At 42.4% G+C, this 19,433-nt stretch overlaps 1 protein-coding gene across 3 annotated transcripts in view; it reads left to right on the plus strand.

The window, feature by feature from the left end:
- Nucleotides 1-19,401, plus strand: part of LOC311099132 (integrin beta-1-like) — a 225,744-nt gene extending 206,343 nt beyond the window's left edge. For 2 of the 3 annotated variants that reach the window (XM_084139789.1, XM_084139791.1), the window contains exons 2-15: nucleotides 4,954-5,020; nucleotides 5,500-5,585; nucleotides 6,639-6,861; nucleotides 8,833-9,003; nucleotides 9,338-9,576; nucleotides 11,705-11,860; nucleotides 12,108-12,293; nucleotides 12,512-12,652; nucleotides 12,904-13,106; nucleotides 13,341-13,579; nucleotides 15,081-15,303; nucleotides 15,498-15,733; nucleotides 16,116-16,282; nucleotides 18,266-19,401. In XM_084139789.1, the coding sequence (XP_083995915.1) occupies nucleotides 4,954-5,020; nucleotides 5,500-5,585; nucleotides 6,639-6,861; nucleotides 8,833-9,003; nucleotides 9,338-9,576; nucleotides 11,705-11,860; nucleotides 12,108-12,293; nucleotides 12,512-12,652; nucleotides 12,904-13,106; nucleotides 13,341-13,579; nucleotides 15,081-15,303; nucleotides 15,498-15,733; nucleotides 16,116-16,282; nucleotides 18,266-18,331 (2,403 nt within the window). In that variant the 3' untranslated portion in view covers nucleotides 18,332-19,401. Of the gene's footprint in view, nucleotides 1-4,951; nucleotides 5,021-5,499; nucleotides 5,586-6,638; nucleotides 6,862-8,832; nucleotides 9,004-9,337; nucleotides 9,577-11,704; nucleotides 11,861-12,107; nucleotides 12,294-12,511; nucleotides 12,653-12,903; nucleotides 13,107-13,340; nucleotides 13,580-15,080; nucleotides 15,304-15,497; nucleotides 15,734-16,115; nucleotides 16,283-18,265 lie in introns of all 3 variants that reach the window. The other variant, XM_084139790.1, reaches the window with a different exon arrangement.
- Nucleotides 19,402-19,433: the final 32 nt, after the last annotated feature.

The following is a 19,433-nucleotide window of genomic DNA, read 5'->3' on the forward strand; positions in this document are numbered from 1 at the left end:
TTCGTCGGTGATTGGTCAACAGTAGGGTTTCTTCAAAAGTCTTTGTCATTCAACCAGAGACGACTCGTTTTTAAGCAAAAATTTTCAGTGAGAAATACTGCACCAAACATCTTAGTTAGATGTAAAATTGCGCTACTAAGCTCGCCTCGGCAAAAACGTCAAAATTAATGATAGATTTTTGAGGAAGTGTATACTGGCTATAATGTCTCACAATGGATAAACAGTACTTTTGCAGCTTTTTCTTATTTTTCAAGTGAAGGTCTTTTAAGGGAGTATGCAAGCACACCTGTTCGGTTTGCCCTACTAGAGTTTGTGTGCCAGCCAAACTGAAGCATGCTGACGCCTTTAGCCTAGGCTACCAAGGCTTTTTCTGGATAAAAAGGGGGCTTAGGTGGGCGTAGCAGGGGGCATGGCAAAGGGCGCGGTCGGCCCATCTGCACGGCATGATTTTAGAGACAATTCTAGAGGCGACATCTTGGCGGTGTAGATCATTTTTTTGAATTTAAGCCAATTTCCTGCAATTCTACACATTTCTCCAAGGAGCTGAGAGAAATTGCTTCAGTTTTAAAGCTAATTTCCTGCAATTCTACACTTTTTTCCATGGAGATGAGAGAAAAGGTAGCAGTTTTGAAACATTGGCCCTGGCCTAAAGTAGTGCAATATATAGGGAATAGGGTGCCATTTGGGATGTAGCCTAGATCAGTCAACCCCCTACAATTTGGTGCTCTATAGAGGATGATATCCTGTAAACAAAGATGGTGTCCAGGAATGTTGGGGGGAGTCTGGATGATTAGAGGAACTGGCATTGCTGCCATTTGTGTTGTATCATGTTCAACTGGATCGTATTCGTTACTAGTGCACAACAAACCATAGCAAAACTTTTTGCAATGGAAAACATTTCGCAACAAAAATGAGTTTCTTATTGGACAAGTTCAGGTAGACCTTCCCTGTTTCAGTCCATTTTCTTTCGTTTAGTGTCTACTTGTGAATACGATCCTGTTGTCTGTCTTTGGATGTAGGCTACGTCTAGATGGGCAATACCCCTCTTGTACCTTTTTTATACCTTTTAATTTTATTTATTGGATGTGACTGCTAAAATCAGTTGGAACAGTGTGAAGATTTCCTGTCTCTCTGTCTGTCTGTCTCTCTGTCTCTTTTTCTGTCTGTGTGTATTCCCACAGGATATGGTTACTTTTTCATAGGCTAGGCTGTGTTCACTTACACAAATGACTCCCTAGAAAACACTGCCCAAGCTGATAATTTTGTCAAGAAAAAAAATACAGTATTCCAGGGTGTACTTTTGAAATATGTCAGTGATTTTTATTTTATTTTATTTATTTCACCTTTATTTAAGTGATACTTGTGAAGTGGGTAATGCTACAATATAAGATACCCAATAAGGCTGTTTCTGCTCTCTGACTCTCTCTAACCAAGTATTGTTGGCAAGGTGGACTCTCTGCGTCATGCTGTGTGTCTTCTACCGGACTGAGAGACAGAACTTGAGAAAGGGAAAGCGAGACTGCCAGAGAGAGGCTGACTTCATAAATGAGAGGAAAACTGGGCAGGATCCAGGCCATCAGAGGAAATGTGTCACTGGGAGAGGGAGCGAGAAGTGCTGGACCATATATGGGAGTAGAAGACTCACACCTCTCCATTCTCTGCTCTGTGTTAGGAAGCAGTGGTCTTGTCAAGGGATGTCTTCCAAATGGCACCCTATTCGCTATATAGTGCACTACTTTTGACTATAGCCCTATGGGCCCTTGTCAAAAGTAGGGCACTATATAAGGAATAGGGTGCCATTTGGGATCCTGGGGCCTCATTTATAAACCATGTGTACGCACAAAATGTACCCCAAAACATGCGTGTGCCAGTTTTCATGCAAGTTGGCATTTATAAAAACTGAACTTGACTGGAAAATGTGCTCACCTTCCTACAAACTTGAGACCATGCGTACGCACAGTTTCTAGTGGTTGAAGCATTGCAAGTAGATATGATGGACATGCTTATTCATAACAATAAACAGGTTAATAACAAGATGCAATCATTTGCCATTAGTGAGAAGAGAGAATGTATTTCGTTTAATTGCGTTTTAAAATAATTAGAAATAGGCATCTATTTCCTAGGCTATTATTTGTTTAATTTCCATGATCAATGCATAATAAATTCCTCACCTTTTCTGTGATGGTTTCATACTCACGAGGTAGCATAGGCCTTAAACAATGATACATTTACATTTGAGTCATTTAGCAGACGCTCTTATCCAGAGCGACTTACAGTTTTTTCATTTTTTTTCTCCATACCCCCCGTGGGAATCGAACCCACAACCCTGGCGCTGCAAACGCCATGCTCTACCAACTGAGCTACATCCCTGCCGGTCACTTCCTCCCCTACCCTGGACGACGCTGGGCCAATTGTGCGCCGCCCCATGGGTCTCCCGGTCGCGGCCGGCTACGACAGAGCATGGATTCGAACCAAGATCTCTAGTGGCACAGCTAGCACTGCGATGCAGTGCCTTAGACCACTGCGCCACTCGGGAGAGATACCATTCTTCCCATCTCTCGTTTAATTGGACACACTTCACAGTAGTAAATAGATAAGCTAGTTCAAGTATTTTGCTCTATGCCGTCCGATCCGGGCGCAGTTTACTAACGTGGAACAGACGGTTGTAGGCTACTGCTGTAGCTTACGTCTGAATATTGTAATTTCAAATGTATCGAGAAGACAATATTGCATTTATACACATATTTTCATAACCATTGCAGAATAAATTCTTCACCTTTTCTGGCGATGATGGGTTCATATTCCCGAAGTAGCCATAGCCTACAACAAATCACCATGCGCGTCTCTCATTTAATTGGGCCTATTAGATACGCTATTATTTCAAGTATTTTGCTCTATGCATCAGAAAGGAAGCATAGTTTATAACATACAGTAGAATTTAACAGGTGAACAGACAGTTTATCTTTTGCATTGAAGTGTGTATGGCTACCACTGTAAGTAGACAATGTTTCAGAATTCGTGGGCAGTGCAGCATAGGTTTGAGAAAAAGTACATGCAAAACATTAGGCCCTATTAAATTCAAACGGTCTGTTTAGAGGTCCACGGCTATTTGCAATTGTTGTCTTTCATAAACTTTTTGTCTGTCGGATAGCCTAGGCCTACAGCAAATGTCACTGCAAAAGTTTAACATTCTGCCATCACCTCCAAAGATATTTGATGAAGTTCACTATTGCTATTTCCTTTAGAAAAATTCCTCGGCCTAATTCGAATACTTCCAAAGTATACAGCAAATAAGGGCACCATAAAATAGTTTTAATGCTTGTTCACACGCGCACCCTTTCAGGATGGGTCTGATTTATAATGGGGAACATTCGCATGTATGGCGTGCACCAAGTTTAGAAATCTCTACTTTTTATTTAACCTTTATTTACCTAGGCAAGTCGGTTAAGAACAAACTATCATTTACAATAACGACCTACCCCGGCCAAACCAGGACGACGCTGGGCCAATTGTGTGCCACCCTATGGGACTCCCAGTCACGGCCGGATTGTGATACAGCCTGGAATCAATCCAGGGTCTGTGGTGATGCCTCTAGCACTGAGATTTAATGCCTTAGACCGCTGCGCCTCTCAGGAGCCCTGTAAGTGCGCAGTCTTTTCAGAAATGGTGCATGCAGATATTTAGTGTGAAATGTAGGCAATGGTTGTGAATAAGGCCCCAGATCTTCTCTGTATAGGGTTAGCCCAATAGAAATGTTGGCCTCCTTGTTTCCAAGGAGTTATGACTACAATGATAAGAAAGAATTCAGCTGGTGACTTTTTTCTTCTCCATTATAGTTTTTCTTGGTTTTTTTGTTCAGTGACAATGGTGGTAGTTGTTGGTAGAGTGTTCTGTGTACTGTATTAGTGGCCAGGCCTATTTATGTTAAATGTGATTAAGCTGCAGCAGCTTGAACAATGTCTTCCTTCCAGTGCAGATGAACACACTTCAAGCAATGACTTTATGACTCATGTCCTGCATGTTTCTCTGGGGTGTGTAGGTCCTTATCTGAAGATGACCTGATTAGATATTCACGTCCCTGACTACCTTTGGCATGCTTAAACAGCAGCTACATGAAATGAACTTGCGTTGTTCATGTTTTGCTGAATGCATTGCACACTTCTCAAAACACCCTCATGCTATAGGCTTAACCAAAAGTTGGGTTTCGTCACTTACAGGAAACGTATCTAGATGATCTCACCGTGCAACACGTCCTCACACTTTAAACCCTGTTACCCACCTTTAAATGCTTTACCACAGCTTCATAACCATTGGCATGCATACCCTACCATGTGCAGACTGTAGGCCATATCCCACCATGTGCAGGCTGTAGGCCATATCCCACCATGTGCAGGCTGTAGGCCATATCCCACCATGTGCAGGCTGTAGGCCATATCCCACCATGTGCAGGCTGTAGGCCATATCCCACCATGTGCAGGCTGTAGGCCATATCCCACCATGTGCAGGCTGTAGGCCATATCCCACCATGTGCAAGCTGTAAGCCATATCCCACCATGTGCAGGCTGTAGGCCACTGTAACTTATAAAGAGGTCCTTTGTAGGGCCGGGACGGTACCAGTATCGCGATACTCGTTAGTATCATGGCAAGGAAATAAAACACGAAGTATATTTAACTTCTTTAGGAAAACAGCCCTAATGATGGAAACAAACATCATTATGTTGTCATCCAGAGGCACATTTATTTATTTTCCAAGCTATAGCACACACTATTTTACATACAGCAGATTTTTAAAGGACCAAATAGTTTGGTCTGCTTCGTGTTTTTATACCAATATCGCAATATCTTTTCCGTCACAGCCCTTTGTGGCATCTTGCTTTTAGAATGTGATATGTGCTTCACTCAATCCATGTCCAGCAGATTGAATTAACCACTGTCTGTTTTGTCTCCTTTCAGATGGATCTGAAGCTACTTTCTATAGCAACATTATTAGGAATCTTATGTTTCTGCAGTGCACAGCAAGGTAAGGTCATTTGATTCACACACGACACAATGTTCTACATCTTACTTTTTTGTCTGCTCTTTTGACTTATTTTTGTTGCTCTTTGATGCATATTCTTCAGATCATGATAGTGTGGTAGTTAATTTCAGAATTGCATTATGGTTTAAGAGGAGGCAGGTTGTCCAAATGGGATGATGTCATGCATTTAAGAAACTGTCTACAGCTGCCTGGCTTCAGCAGCATGGCTCTCAATGGAATATATTGGAAGAAATGAAATACCATGTTGTTGAGCCTGCTAGACAGGCAGATTTGAATCACAAAATGTTAGCATCCCAAATGGAACCCTATTCACTATGTAGTGCACTACTTTTTGACCATATAGACCACAGTAGTGCACTAGATGGGGAATAGCGTGCCATTTGTGATGCAGCCTTTCTGAATGCTGCCTCTTTGCAAATAGTTGTGGATGTTTCTTATAAAATATTGTTCCTTCCTCTCAGAGGGCAGTGATTGCATCAAGGCGAATGCACAATCATGTGGGGAATGCATCCAGGTCGCAGAGAAATGTGGATGGTGTACAGACGCTGTAAGTGTGTCTTTGATAAAGTTGTTTGAATGCACATGCTAACAGGGGCAGAATGTTTAGAGGTTAACAATGGCAGGTATATGATTCAAATACCAGTTAATGAGAGCTTGCCGTGAAATGGTAGAGTGGGTGATTGGGGGAGGTGCCGCCAACTGAGAGTATTGTAATGCAGAGCTGTCGTGAGTCACGTTACAGAACATAACTCACCCTGACGCTTCCTGTCAGAGTTTGCCTGGGGTTGCATCCCAAATGGCACCCTATTCCCTACATAGTGCACTACTTTTGACCCAAGCCTGGTCAAATGTAGTGCACCCCCATGTGGGATGCATGCCTGTTCTTTATCAAAGGTCAACAATGCAGGCTGCTAAAGAACTTAGTGCAGTCTACCTCTTTACCAATCTCAATGAGCAACACCAAATGTCAGGTACCTCGTTCAACACTGATGAAACAGAATCAAAAACAGACATATCTTCAGCAATAATGCCCATTATAAAATGATGTGTAATGGTTTGATTCAGAAAAATACCCTTTTAAGATTGATGATGGACATAGTACAATTTTTATTCAGACTTGGCACATTGTCTATGCCAACCACTGCAGTGCCTTGTGAGAAATAATTTGCATCCAATCTAAACTTTGCCTGTTCCATACGGAGAATGGCCTATTTGCTGTATCCCAAATTCACCCTATTCCCTACATAGTGCACTACTTGGGCCATGGTCAAAAGTAGTGTACTATATAGGGAATAGGGTGCCATTAGGGACGCAGAGAAAGTGTTCAGACAGCTTGCATATGCAGGGTAAATAGCTAGAGGACAGAGATCCTTAAAATACATACCTCCAGGGCACATCTAGTCAAGGGCCAGTTTTGACAGGCATTCTGCCGTGTTAACCCCTCATTCATTTTCTAGTTTGGGCTGTGTTCTTCTGTATCTATGATAATGATTGTGAAAAGAAGAAAACATAAAAGTCAATAAATATCAAATATAAAAATAAGATAGTTTGGGTTATTTGTCATCTGTAATGAAATGTGTTGTTTTCTTTCTCTGTGCAGGACTTCCTGAAGCAGGGAGAGTCTAAGTCAGCCCGCTGTGATGAGCTGAAGTCCCTGATCACGAAGGGCTGCAGTAAGGCCAAGATCGAGAACCCCCGGGGCAGCATCTCCATCGACAAGGACAAGCCCGTCACCAACCGCAAGAAGGACGTGGCCGAGAAGCTGAAGCCTGACCAGATCACTCAGATCCAGCCCCAGAAACTTACACTCAACCTCCGATCCGGTAAAGACTTAACTCCTGACCTGTGCTGATATAGGATCAGATTTATCTTGTAGATCATAATGAATAAGATTAGATGGACATGGAGGACCTGATCCTAGATCAGCACTCCTACTCTAAGGGGTTTTGTAAATATCGGCCCAGCCTCCTGACTGGCCCAACTCATTGGCCATGTAGCTATATGATACTTTACAGTGAGGGGAAAAAAGTATTTGATCCCCTGCTGATTTTGTACGTTTGCTCACTGACAAAGACATGATCAGTCTATAATTTTAATGGTAGGTTTATTTGAACAGTGAGAGACAGAATAACAACAACAAAATCCAGAAAAACGCATGTCAAAAATGTTATAAATTGATTTGCATTTTAATGAGGGAAATAAGTATTTGACCACTCTGCAAACTGAGTTAGTACTTGGTGGCAAAACCCTTGTTGGCAATCACAGAGGTCAGACGTTTCTTGTAGTTGGCCACCAGGTTTGCACACATCTCAGGAGGGATTTTGTTCCACTCCTCTTTGCAGATCTTCTCCAAGTCATTAAGGTTTCGAGGCTGACGTTTGGCAACTCGAACCTTTAGCTCCCTCCACAGATTTTCTATGGGATTAAGGTCTGGAGACTGGCTAGGCCACTCAAGGACCTTAATGTGCTTCCTCTTGAGCCACTCCTTTGTTGCCTTGGCCATGTGTTTTGGGTCAATGTCATGCTGGAATACCCATCCACGACCCATTTTCAATGCCCTGGCTGAGGGAAGGAGGTTCTCACCCAAGATTTGACGGTACATGGCCCCGTCCATCGTCCCTTTGATGCGGTGAAGTTGTCCTGTCCCCGTAGCAGAAAAACACCCCCAAAGCATAATGTTTCCACCTCCATGTTTGACGGTGGGGATGGTGTTCTTGGGGTCATAGGCAGCATTCCTCCTCCTCCAAACACGGCGAGTTGAGTTGATGCCAAAGAGCTCGATTTTGGTCTCATCTGACCATAACACTTTCACCCAGTTCTCCTCTGAATCATTCAGATGTTCATTGGCAAACTTCAGATGGGCCTGTATATGTGCTTTCTTGAGCAGGGGGACCTTTCGGGCGCTGCAGGATTTCAGTCCTTCACAGCGTAGTGTGTTACCAATTGTTTTCTTGGTGACTATGGTCCCAGCTGCCTTGAGATCATTGACAAGATCCTCCCGTGTAGTTCTGGGCTGATTCCTCACCGTTCTCATGATCATTGCAACTCCACAAGGTGAGATCTTGCATGGAGCCCCAGGCCGAAGGAGATTGACATGTCTTTTGTTTTTCTTCCATTTGCGAATAATCGCACCAACTGTTGTCACCTTCTCACCAAGCTGTTTGGCGATGGTCTTGTAGCCCATTCCAGCCTTGTGTAGGTCTACAATCTTGTCCCTGACATCCTTGTAGAGCTCTTTGGTCTTGGCCATGGTGGAGAGTTTGGAATATGATTGATTGATTGCTTCTGTGGACAGGTGTCTTTTATACAGGTAACAAGCTGAGATTAGGAGCACTCCCTTTAAGAGTGTGCTCCTAATCTCAGCTCGTTACCTGTATAAAAGACACCTGGGAGCCAGAAATCTTTCTGATTGAGAGGGGGTCAAATACTTATTTCCCTCATTAAAATGCAAATCAATTTATAACATTTTTGACATGCGTTTTTCTGGATTGTTTGTTGTTATTCTGTCTCTCACTGTTCAAATAAACCTACCATTAAAATTATAGACTGATCATTTCTTTGTCAGTGGGCAAACGTACAAAATCAGCAGGGGATCAAATACTTTTTTCCCTCACTGTATCTATACAGGACATGCTAGGATATGCAATCTTTCTTGAAATTGCCATTAACACGCAGTCATTGATGGCTGAATCTAAATTGTCAGTCAGAATCCTGTTGATGTTTGTATCATCCGGAATAATGAAGTCTTCATGTTCTCTGAATCTTTTCCATTCTATTCTATTTCCACCATGCAGGTGAGGCCCAGACGTTTAAGCTGAAGTTCAAGCGGGCAGAGGACTACCCCATCGACCTCTACTACTTGATGGACCTCTCCTTCTCCATGAAAGACGATTTGGAGAACGTCAAGAACCTGGGGACTGACCTGATGCGTGAGATGCAGGAGATCACATCAGACTTCAGGATTGGTAAGCGACGTTCAACTTCAAAACGTTCAAAGTAAATCAACTCTTCCAACATCTATAAAAGGTGTCCTTTATACAGATAGGTAGTTACCTGCTGGGCATCTCTGCCTGTCGCAGCTCCAACGGTGCCTGTAGGCCAGCTAAAGGGTTATGAGCCTGGGAACACCAGTCCTCAATGTTTCATTCCTTGTCTTAGTACATCTCCTGGTGTCTGAGCAGTGGCAGGGACGATTTTGGTTTCCCAACTCCTGTCCTTCCTCCTTAGCTACAGCCAGACACTGCCCATGTGTGCCTCCTCTGCCAGCGCTTTCTAAACCCTGACTGTTTTCCTAACCAGGTTTCGGCTCATTTGTGGAGAAGACTGTGATGCCCTACATCAGCACCACCCCAGCCCGGCTGTTGAACCCCTGCACGAGCAATGAGAACTGCACCAGCCCCTTCAGCTATAAGAATGTGCTGAAGCTGACTGAGAACGGGCAGCAGTTCAACAGCCTGGTCAGCAAGCAGCAGATCTCTGGAAACCTGGACTCCCCTGAGGGAGGCTTCGATGCCATCATGCAGGTGGCTGTCTGTGGGGTGAGTGACCTGACCTGGTCGAAGTGTGCTAGTCTTCGTTAAGGGCCTGTATTCATAAAGCGCAGAGTAGTACTACTGATCTAGGATCAGTTTATATTTTTAGATACATAAGATTGCATGGACAGGGGGTGACCAAGAGTCATCTGTTATTTCAACCAATCGATTGGTTGACATTTTTAAACGTGCATTTTTGCATATATAGAAAAATCAACTATAGGTGCTGAGCTTGTCTGGTGCTTTACGTGAACTGTTTGATTAAATAATTAAGACATACAAATGACTAGAGGGAGTCTGACCACAATTGATTTGATTGTGCTGTGCCTGGCTCAGACTTGCTGCGCTGTGTTCAGAAGAAAAAAAACAGTGAGTGACTGTGTGACTAGCACCCGTTGTCTCTCTCTCCTCCCTGCTGCAGCGACCACCACAGAACATCAACAGTGTGTATCACGCTGTCCGTGTTGCTGAAGCTGCAACATAATTGCAGCCATTTCTGACTGAAAAGTGATGTTACCAAAATCCCTCATTTGTTTAGAAAAAACATTCCCTATTCCCTCAACTCTTGCTCTCTTTACGTGACACATGTATGCATCGCATGCACGTGACCAATAGGGCCTGACCTATAGCATATCATAATCACATCAATAAATTGGTTATAACAAACTCTGAACACCGTAACACGTGACAGCAAAATGGATGCAGAGGACGTGACCAATAAACTCGAAACGGGGGAATGTTTACTGGTTGCTCAGGAGGTAAAGGGGAAGTCAGATGTGTGGAATAAATGTTAGTAGTTGTGGAAAATACTGGCGATCAAGAAAAATAAAGTAAGGAGCAAGCGCTGCGTGCATATTATGTGTGCCAAACAGGTGCTGTTAGATTACAATATACGTTTTCTGACTGTTTGGAACAATGTAAATACAACACTAAATAAATTATAAACGTACCAGAGTGTATGTAAAGTTTTTTTGTAAAGCCTTTATTTTAGTCATTTAGTCATTTTTTTTGCAGACGCTCTTATCCAGAGCGACTTACATTTATTGAGTTTATACATTTTTCATGCTGTTTTTCATACTTTATTACATCAAAGACTCAAAGATTCAAGATTCACTCGTGAATGCAATTTCCGAAATGGAATGGTTTAGGCCTATTTATTGTTTACGTGAAATATTGAATGTTTGCTTTATTTTCTTTTGAAACTAAAATTCTTGATCGCATTTAAAATCATGAATGAGTCCTATGCTGTGTGATGACATGAACGAATACATGATCGATTGATACAGTAGCCTATATACAGTGCATTCGGAAAGTATTCAGACCCCTAAGACTTTTTCCACATTTTGATACGTTACAGCCTTATTCTAAGATTGATTTAATTGTTTTTCCCCCTCATCAATCTACACACAATACCCCATAATGACAAAGCTAAAACAGGTTTTTAGAACATTTTGCTAATTTATTCAAAAGAACAACCTGAAATATGACATTTACATAAGTATTCAGACCCTTAACTCAGTACTTTGTTGAAGCACCAATAGTTAGGCTATTGATTATTGGTTTCCGCTCTCCTCAATTTTTTTAGACAATTAAGGCAAGGGCTGTTTTCGTCTCCTAACTCCGCTGCTGCCTCCGCCACATTGTTCTCAACACCAATATGCTGGTTAACTTTGCTATTATGCACATAGCAACATGGTCTAGGAAAAGGCGTAAATTCAACAGCGCACTGATGTCTTTCAGAACCGCGGACAGTGACCACTAACCAACGCGGGAGAAAGTGCATTTGTTATAAAATAATATTATTTTGCACCATTGTTTTTACATAATATAACCATATAGAATTTCAGTAGCAAATGTCTTAGACTGATGGACTGTGCCATCCCCATGGCCACCACAATGGATCAGTCCACTCAGACAGGCGCCAATCAGACAAGTGTCTTATACACCTTCTTTTTTTTTTTTTTTTTTGCTACTGCTCGACAAAAGAAATCTTGGTCGACCAACAGCCTATCGACCAAACAATCGACCAGTCGACTAAATAGGTTTAGCCCTAGTGCAAAGCATTCCAATAAATGTTTTGTTATTTTTCGGGAGCTCTAATTGATTGTATTTGTTTCTGTCCCTCCCCCTGCAGGATGCCATTGGCTGGAGGAATGTCACTCGTCTGCTGGTGTTCTCCACTGACGCTGGCTTCCACTTTGCTGGAGACGGCAAACTGGGCGGCATCGTTCTGCCCAACGATGGAAAGTGTCATCTGGAAAACAATATGTACACCATGAGCCATTACTACGTATGTGTTTCTCTGTATACTATATACTCTATACCTTCCAGGCATTTTGTATTGCGTTTGTTGCATTATAGTTTATTGATTTTGTGTATTTTGTATGCTGACCTCACAAAATGAATTTCCATGTAAACGGACAGTAAGGTTATCATATATGGTATAACATGCTGCATGACTGGCTCATGTCTCTGTGGTATGGATCGTTGGATGTTTGTTTTGACATTTTAATCTTGAATTTCTTTTCAATTAACAGGACTATCCCTCCATTGCCCATTTGGTCCAGAAACTGAGCGACAACAACATTCAGACAATTTTTGCTGTTACTGAGGAATTTCAGCCGGTTTACAAGGAACTGAAGAATCTCATCCCCAAGTCAGCAGTAGGAACCCTGTCCTCCAACTCCAGCAACGTCATCAAGCTCATTATCGATTCTTACAATGTGAGTTAACCCCCTCGCTTTGACGCTAGCTTTGACTTGGAATGGCTGTTTGATGTGAAGCTAATAATTACTGTGCAGAAAATAAATACCTGGGGTGCGTCCCAAATGGCACCCTATTCCCTATATAGTGTACTTCTTTTGACCAGGTGCCCTTTGGGACACAGCCCTACTGTTTTTTTATTGACATATTTGGTTAACATTCTCTGTATGTTTGGTAGTCTCTTTCATCTGAAGTCATTCTGGAGAACAACAAGGTGCCTGAAGGTGTGTCCATAAAATACAAGTCCATCTGCAAGAATGGCGTGGTTGGAACAGAAGAGGGTGGAAGAAAATGCTCTAACATCTCCATTGGAGATGAGGTAAGTGAGCGCGAGCGCTGCCTTTCATTGGTGGTCTAGTCACTATTGGAAAAGTGGTGGAGAATTTACATTTGTAAATGTAATACATTTAGAAAAATTAGTAAACTATCCAAGACATTTTAGGAGTTTGCTAATGAAAAACAAGAAGAGGGAATATCGTTGACCATTTGTCAACGTTTCAGCTGAGGCCTTTCTCAAGACCTGTCTCCAGGAGTTTACTAATGCTTTCTATCAATCATCGAATCACCAAGGTGTCCTTTGACATTACCATCGAGTCCCAGAAGTGTCCGTCTCAAGGCAAGTCCGAGACCATTAGGATCAAGCCGCTGGGTTTCAATGAGGATGTGGAGATCGTTCTCAACTTCATCTGCGAATGTGAATGTTCCAAAGACGGAGAACCTCTCAGCAAGAGCTGCCACAACGGCAACGGGACCTTTGAGTGTGGAGCCTGCAGGTAGGCACAACATAAAACACTGGTATGGGTTCTGATTTTCGGGTGTGAATCGATTGTAGTAATGTTCTTCTGAATCTATACAAGTCATATTCACTAGGATCCAAAGGAAGAAAAGGGACCAAAAGGGGAACGGACTACATTCATTTATCCAATAAGAAACGCTTGTTTTCGTTTTCCGTAGTGACATTTTTTGCTTCGATGTGCACTAATGAATATGATCTTGCTTTGTCTCAGGTGCAATGAGGGACGTATCGGCAGACTGTGTGAGTGCAGCACAGACGAGGTGAGGACCGATGACCTGGACGGTAACTGTCGGAAAGACAACGGTACAGACATCTGCAGCAACAACGGAGACTGTGTGTGTGGAACCTGTGAGTGTAAGAAGAGGGAGAACCCCGAGGAACGGTACAGCGGGAAATTCTGCGAGTGTGACAACTTCAACTGTGACCGCTCCAACAACAAACTCTGTGGAGGTAGGACCCTTAGCTGGCCCTCTTGGTTTGACTAGGTGTATGCATGTTTTCGTAGACATATTGTATTCATTCAACACTGCTGTGTACTGTAAGAATGTGTTTTAAAAAGAAAGTATTCAGACACCCTGACTTTTCCCACATTTTGTTATGTTACAGCCTTATTCTAAAATTGATTAAATTGTTTTTTCCTCATCAATCTACACACACTACCCCATAATGACAAAGCAAAAACAGGTTTTTAGAGATGTTAGCAAATTTATAAAAAATAAAAAACTGAAATCACATTTACATAACTATTCAGACCCTTTACTCAGTACTTTGTTGAAGCACCTTTGGCAGCGATTACAGCCTCGAGTCTCCTTGAGTATGTTGCTACAAACTGGGCACACCTGTATTTGGGGAGTTTCTCCCATTCTTCTCTGGAGATTCTCTCAAGCTCTTTCAGGTTGGATGGGGAGCGTTGCTGCACAGCTATTTTCAGGTCTCTCCAGAGATGTTAGATCGGGTTCAAGTCCGGCCTCTGGCTGGGCCACTCAAGGACATTCAGAGACTTGTTCCAAAGCCACTCCTGCATTGTTTTGGCTGTGTGCTTAGGGTCGTTGTCCTGTTGGAAGGTGAACCTTCGCCCCAGTCTGAGGTCCTGTGCATTCTGGAGCAGGTTTTCATCAAGGATCTCTCTGTACTTTGCTCCGTTCATCTTGATTCTGATTAGTCTCCCAGTCCCTGCTGCTGAAAAACATCCCACAGCATGATGCTTCCACCACCATGCTTCACCGTAGGGATGGTGCCAGGTTTACTCCAGATGTGACGCTTGGCATTCAGGCCAACGAGTTCAATCTTGGTTTTATCAGACCAGAGAAACTTGTTTCTCATGGTCTGAGAGACCTTTAGGTGCCTTTTGGCAAACTCCAAGCGGGCTTTCATGTGCCTTTTACTGAGGAGTGGATCGACACAATCCTGTCTCGGAGCTCTACGGACAATTCCTTCGACCTCATGGCTTGGTTTTTGCTCTGACGTGCACTATCAACTGTGGGACCTTATATAGACAGGTGTGTGCCTTTCCAAATCATGTCCAATCAATTAAATGTACCACAGGTGGACTCCAATCAAGTTGTAGAAACAACTCAAGGATGATCAATGGAAACAGGATGGACCTGAGCTCAATTTCGAGTCAAATAGCAAAGGGTCTGAATACTTATGTACAATTTTTTTTAAACTGTTGTCACTTATGGTGTATTGTGTGTAGATTGATGAGGGAAATTTTTAATTTCATAAATTTTAGAATAAGGCTGTAACGTAACACAATGTGGAAAAAGGGAAGGGGTCTGAATATTTTGCAAATGAACTGAATATCATGGATCCTCCATTTTCTCCACCTCTTTTCTCAGGCATGGTCTACAAAAATTTTTTTTTTAGATTGGATGATTCTTCAAAATGGATGGTTGAGTTGTGTAGGCCTAGCATTGATTTAAATATCTTATTTTCTCCTCCACTCTACTAGGACATGGGCGTTGTGATTGCAGGGTGTGTATCTGCGATGCCAACTACACAGGCAGCGCCTGCGACTGTTCCCTGGACACCTCCACCTGCTTGGCAGCCAACAAGCAGATATGTAATGGCCGGGGCACCTGCGAGTGTGGTGTCTGCAAGTGCACCAACCCCAAGTTCCAGGGCCCCACCTGTGAGATCTGCCCCACCTGCCCCGGAGTCTGCACTGAGCACAAGTGAGTCCCCGCTCAGGGTTTTAACCATAGATAACAATGGCTCTATATCTCTGGTATCAACCACCCACAATGCTGACAGGGCGTTGTGGGTATGGATAACCTATAAAAAAACAGACTATGATAAAACAGTTTTCATTTGTCTTCATACCTATCTGTGTGGCCGTAGCCTGACCATGTTGTCCTCTCTCTAAAAGGGAGTGTGTTCAGTGCCGGGCTTTTGAGACGGGAGAGAAGAAGGACACGTGTGAGAGGGACTGCAGCTATTTCAATCTGATCAGAGTGAAGGACAGGGACAAGCTGCCCCAGCCAGCCGACCAGTCCTACCCCCTATCACACTGTAAGGAGAGGGACGCCAACGACTGCTGGTTCTACTACACCTACGCCGTCAGGAACGACACAGTGAGGGAGGTCTACGTGGTCGAGACTCTGGGTGAGTGGATGGAGGGTGCTGCACCACTCAGAGGAGCAAATATCTTTGATCGTCCATTTTAGGAATAGCCTGCCCTAATGGCTCCAAGTCTGTATGGCATTTTACAGGCCGTGTCCCTAATGGCACCTTTTGACCAGGGCCCTATAATCTCTGGTCAAAAGTAGTGCACTACAAAATGGCGTAGTGCACTACAAAGGGAATAGGGTGCCATTTGGGTCACAGCCAAAGTGTAGGCCTATAATAATTATAAACTTTTATAATTATAAATTATAAAGATGCCTTTCAAAACACAACTACATAGTCCATTGTATGTGATTGTCCATTGTATATGATTAACTGTAAATGCATAATGTTGCCATGCGTGTTCCCTGCTGTGCTCCAGAGTGCCCAGCGGGCCCTGACATCATCCCCATCGTGGCTGGCGTGGTGGCGGGCATTGTGCTGATCGGCCTGGCCCTGCTGCTCATCTGGAAGCTGCTCATGATCATCCACGACCGCAGGGAGTTCGCCAAGTTCGAGAAGGAGAAGATGAACGCCAAATGGGACACGGTAAGGCATCCTGTCGGATCACATCAGCACAGCCAGGTTTCAGATAAGAATATTAACTTTTTATATTAGCTGTGATTTTTTTCTTTTTTCTCCACTGTTCAGATATCTGGGGTTGCATTCATAAAGTGTCTGCGAGTAGAAGTGCTGATCTAGGATCAGTTTTGCTTTTAGATCACAATGAATAAGATTGCATGGACAGGGGTCCTGATTCTAGATCAGCACTCTTATTCAGAGACACTTGATGAAATGGCCCCTGGTCTACTCTTGAAATGTGAGATGACTTTCTGTCCTAAATTAACTAACGCCTATATATATTAGCTTACTGTTTGTGATTTCAGCTCGTTCATCCAGCATTACTTTTACTCCTATCTCAAGAGATGCACTTCATTGCCTTTGAAGGCCAAAGGGAGATCTGTGCGAAAACCAACCGTTATATTTGTGCCTTGTTTATCTCTTTGGCTCAATCTGCTGTTTTCTTTTCTGTTTTGTGCCAACAACGGCAGCACAGAAACATGGCTCTGGCGTGCTGCTCAGCCTCAGACAGACTTAATTCACTGAGGGAGTGGCCTTTCCTCTATGGGCCTTTTGCTGGCTAGGCTAGGAGTGCTGCCACTATCTGTCCACTCATCAGTACTTCATGCCCATAATAGGCAATGAAGCTGAGGGAGAGTGTGTGCTGGGTCACCAACAGAAGAAAGCTCAATCCAGCTGCTCAGTGTGCTCTGAAAGTCATAGCAACAGTATTTAATGTTTATAGTAGAATGACAGAGCACTTGTGTGCTGAGAGAGTGCACAGCTGAGAGAGAATATAGCCTCTGGGCGAGTCCCAAATGGCACCATATTCCCTATATAGTGCACTACTTTTGACCAGAGCCCCTTTGGGCCCTGGTCAAAAGTAGTGGTAGTGCACTATAAATGGAATAGGGTGCTATTTGGGATGCACCCTCAGTCTCAAGAGCATGGCTATTGCTAAACCATTGGGGTTGGATATCAAATCACATTGTATTTGTCACATACACGTGTTTGTATTCTGAAATATGGATAGACCCTTGTTGGTAAACCTTTTCTGCTTTCTTGCAGTCCCTCAAAACCATTACTCTCTCCATCCTGTCATCTTTTACTGCTTACTTTCTTTTCATGCTCTTTCTTGTTCTTCTTTTCTTGAACCCCTGTCTGCCTCATTGTCGACCATAGCAAGAGAATCCTATATACAAGAGCCCTATTAATAAGTTCCAGAATCCAAGCTATGGGCGTAAAGGAGTGGTCCTATAAGTCTACGTTTGTATTGCCTATCTATCTTCCCTTTTCCTGCATGTACTTTATTTTCCCCTTGGAGTGTTTTGTGATTGAGTTTTGCATCTTTTCCTCACCCATTTTCACTCATATTTGCATTCTTAAGAAAGAAACAGATATTCAACTTCTTCAAAGCAAAAGCTGTAAGAGAACCGTTTTCTCATTTCAGTAGTGAGTTTAAAGTTTCTGGTACTGCCTGAGCCAACCTGAAGAACACATTTGTCTAAGAAATTAATCACTTTTAATAAAACAGGATATATATATATTTTTTTTAAACAACGTGGTCTATAGCTTTGGGGCGACCCCACCAACATCTATCAAATTCACGCTGCCTTATTTGAAATGGCTTAAGGTTAAGGTTAAACATGTATTTTACCGCATGTTGTGTGTGCCATTAACATGCTAGATTAAAGGACAGGTGACTGCTTTGTTCGCAAGTCCCTATTGAAATGTTGAAAATCGTAGTGTCCAAATGGAGACGTGCTGCTCTGGAATTATTTTTAACCAAACAGGGATTTGTGAAGTGGTTCTAACCAAATGATTCCCTTTTTGGGCTACATTCCAAATGGCACCTAAGGTCCCTGGTCGAAAGTAGTGCACTATATAGGGAATAGGCTGCCATTTGGGACAAAGACAATGTATCCATGAATACCGTTTATCTCACTCTCTCTCTTTACTTGTCTTTTGCAGGGTGAGAATCCCATCTACAAGAGTGCCGTAACAACTATTGTCAATCCAAAATACGAGGGCAAATGATGGCGCATCCTCTCTGTCATTACAACACTGTATGCAAAATAATATTGGGGGGGGGGGGGGGGGGGGGAGTGTTATGTTCACGGTTTGTTTTTGTAGTCACCAAATGATAGCAGTGCATTTTGCCACTTTCAGTATGTTTTACTAACCGTTTTTTTCTATGCATCGTTTGAATTGAAAAAAGTGTACAGTATGTATAAACTTGGGTTTTTACTTTTTTGTGTAACTTGACGGAATGTTTTAACTGAATAAATTTTTGCCACAGGACTGGCAAGGTCATTGAAGGTGTGGTTGTGCCTTTCATAGAACCGTGGAGCCATTATTTCTGTTTTGAGGGTGAAATTGGATGTCGATGTGGGACAAGATATGTAGCGATAGCTGGCCATTGGGGACAGCAATGAATTGTAATATGTACAGTTTGTAGGAAATGGATTCTGTGTAAAGCCATATTTTAGTCACAGAAAAGGGCTGGAAGGAAAGTTATGTTTATCAATTTATTCTTCAACCTGAACAATCAATTTAAATGTTTATTTTTTAAAGATATTGTCATGATATTTGTAAATCTTTATAAATAAAATGACATCATTAGTAGTATTATGGGATCCAGGTTTAAATTGTTTAGTTTTAAAGAACTCAGGTCCCTAATAAACTCTTAATTAATAGCGATGCCAAATATTACAGAACTCACTGCCTTGTTTGCAAACAATATGCCTTGTTTTAATTGTCTTGTTTAAGTTACAGAAATTGAATTCTGAATGGGGTTCTGAATGGTTTTCTACTTGACCTATATCCTCAGCGTGCTTTTTTGTTTTACTGTCGAATAATTATATTTTCTAATTAATGGTTTGATCAAACTCTTCCATTGGATAATGGTGACTACATTACATTTCAGTTATAAAGATCAGTGTTAAGGGAGTGATGTCATTCAGATCTTTGTTGTATTTCAAACATCCCACTTAGTTGTAAGAACACAATCGCCACACTGTTTTTAAAGTGCCTTTTTATTTCATCCACATTTTGCATTACTTTATTTCTGAAATTATTTATTAAAGTTCCAAAACAAATTACCCCAACATTGTTACATACTGCATGTGTGTGTTAATTA

Source organism: Coregonus lavaretus, assembly GCF_964263955.1.
Source record: "Coregonus lavaretus genome assembly, chromosome: 23".
Classification (NCBI taxonomy): Eukaryota; Metazoa; Chordata; class Actinopteri; order Salmoniformes; family Salmonidae; genus Coregonus; species Coregonus lavaretus.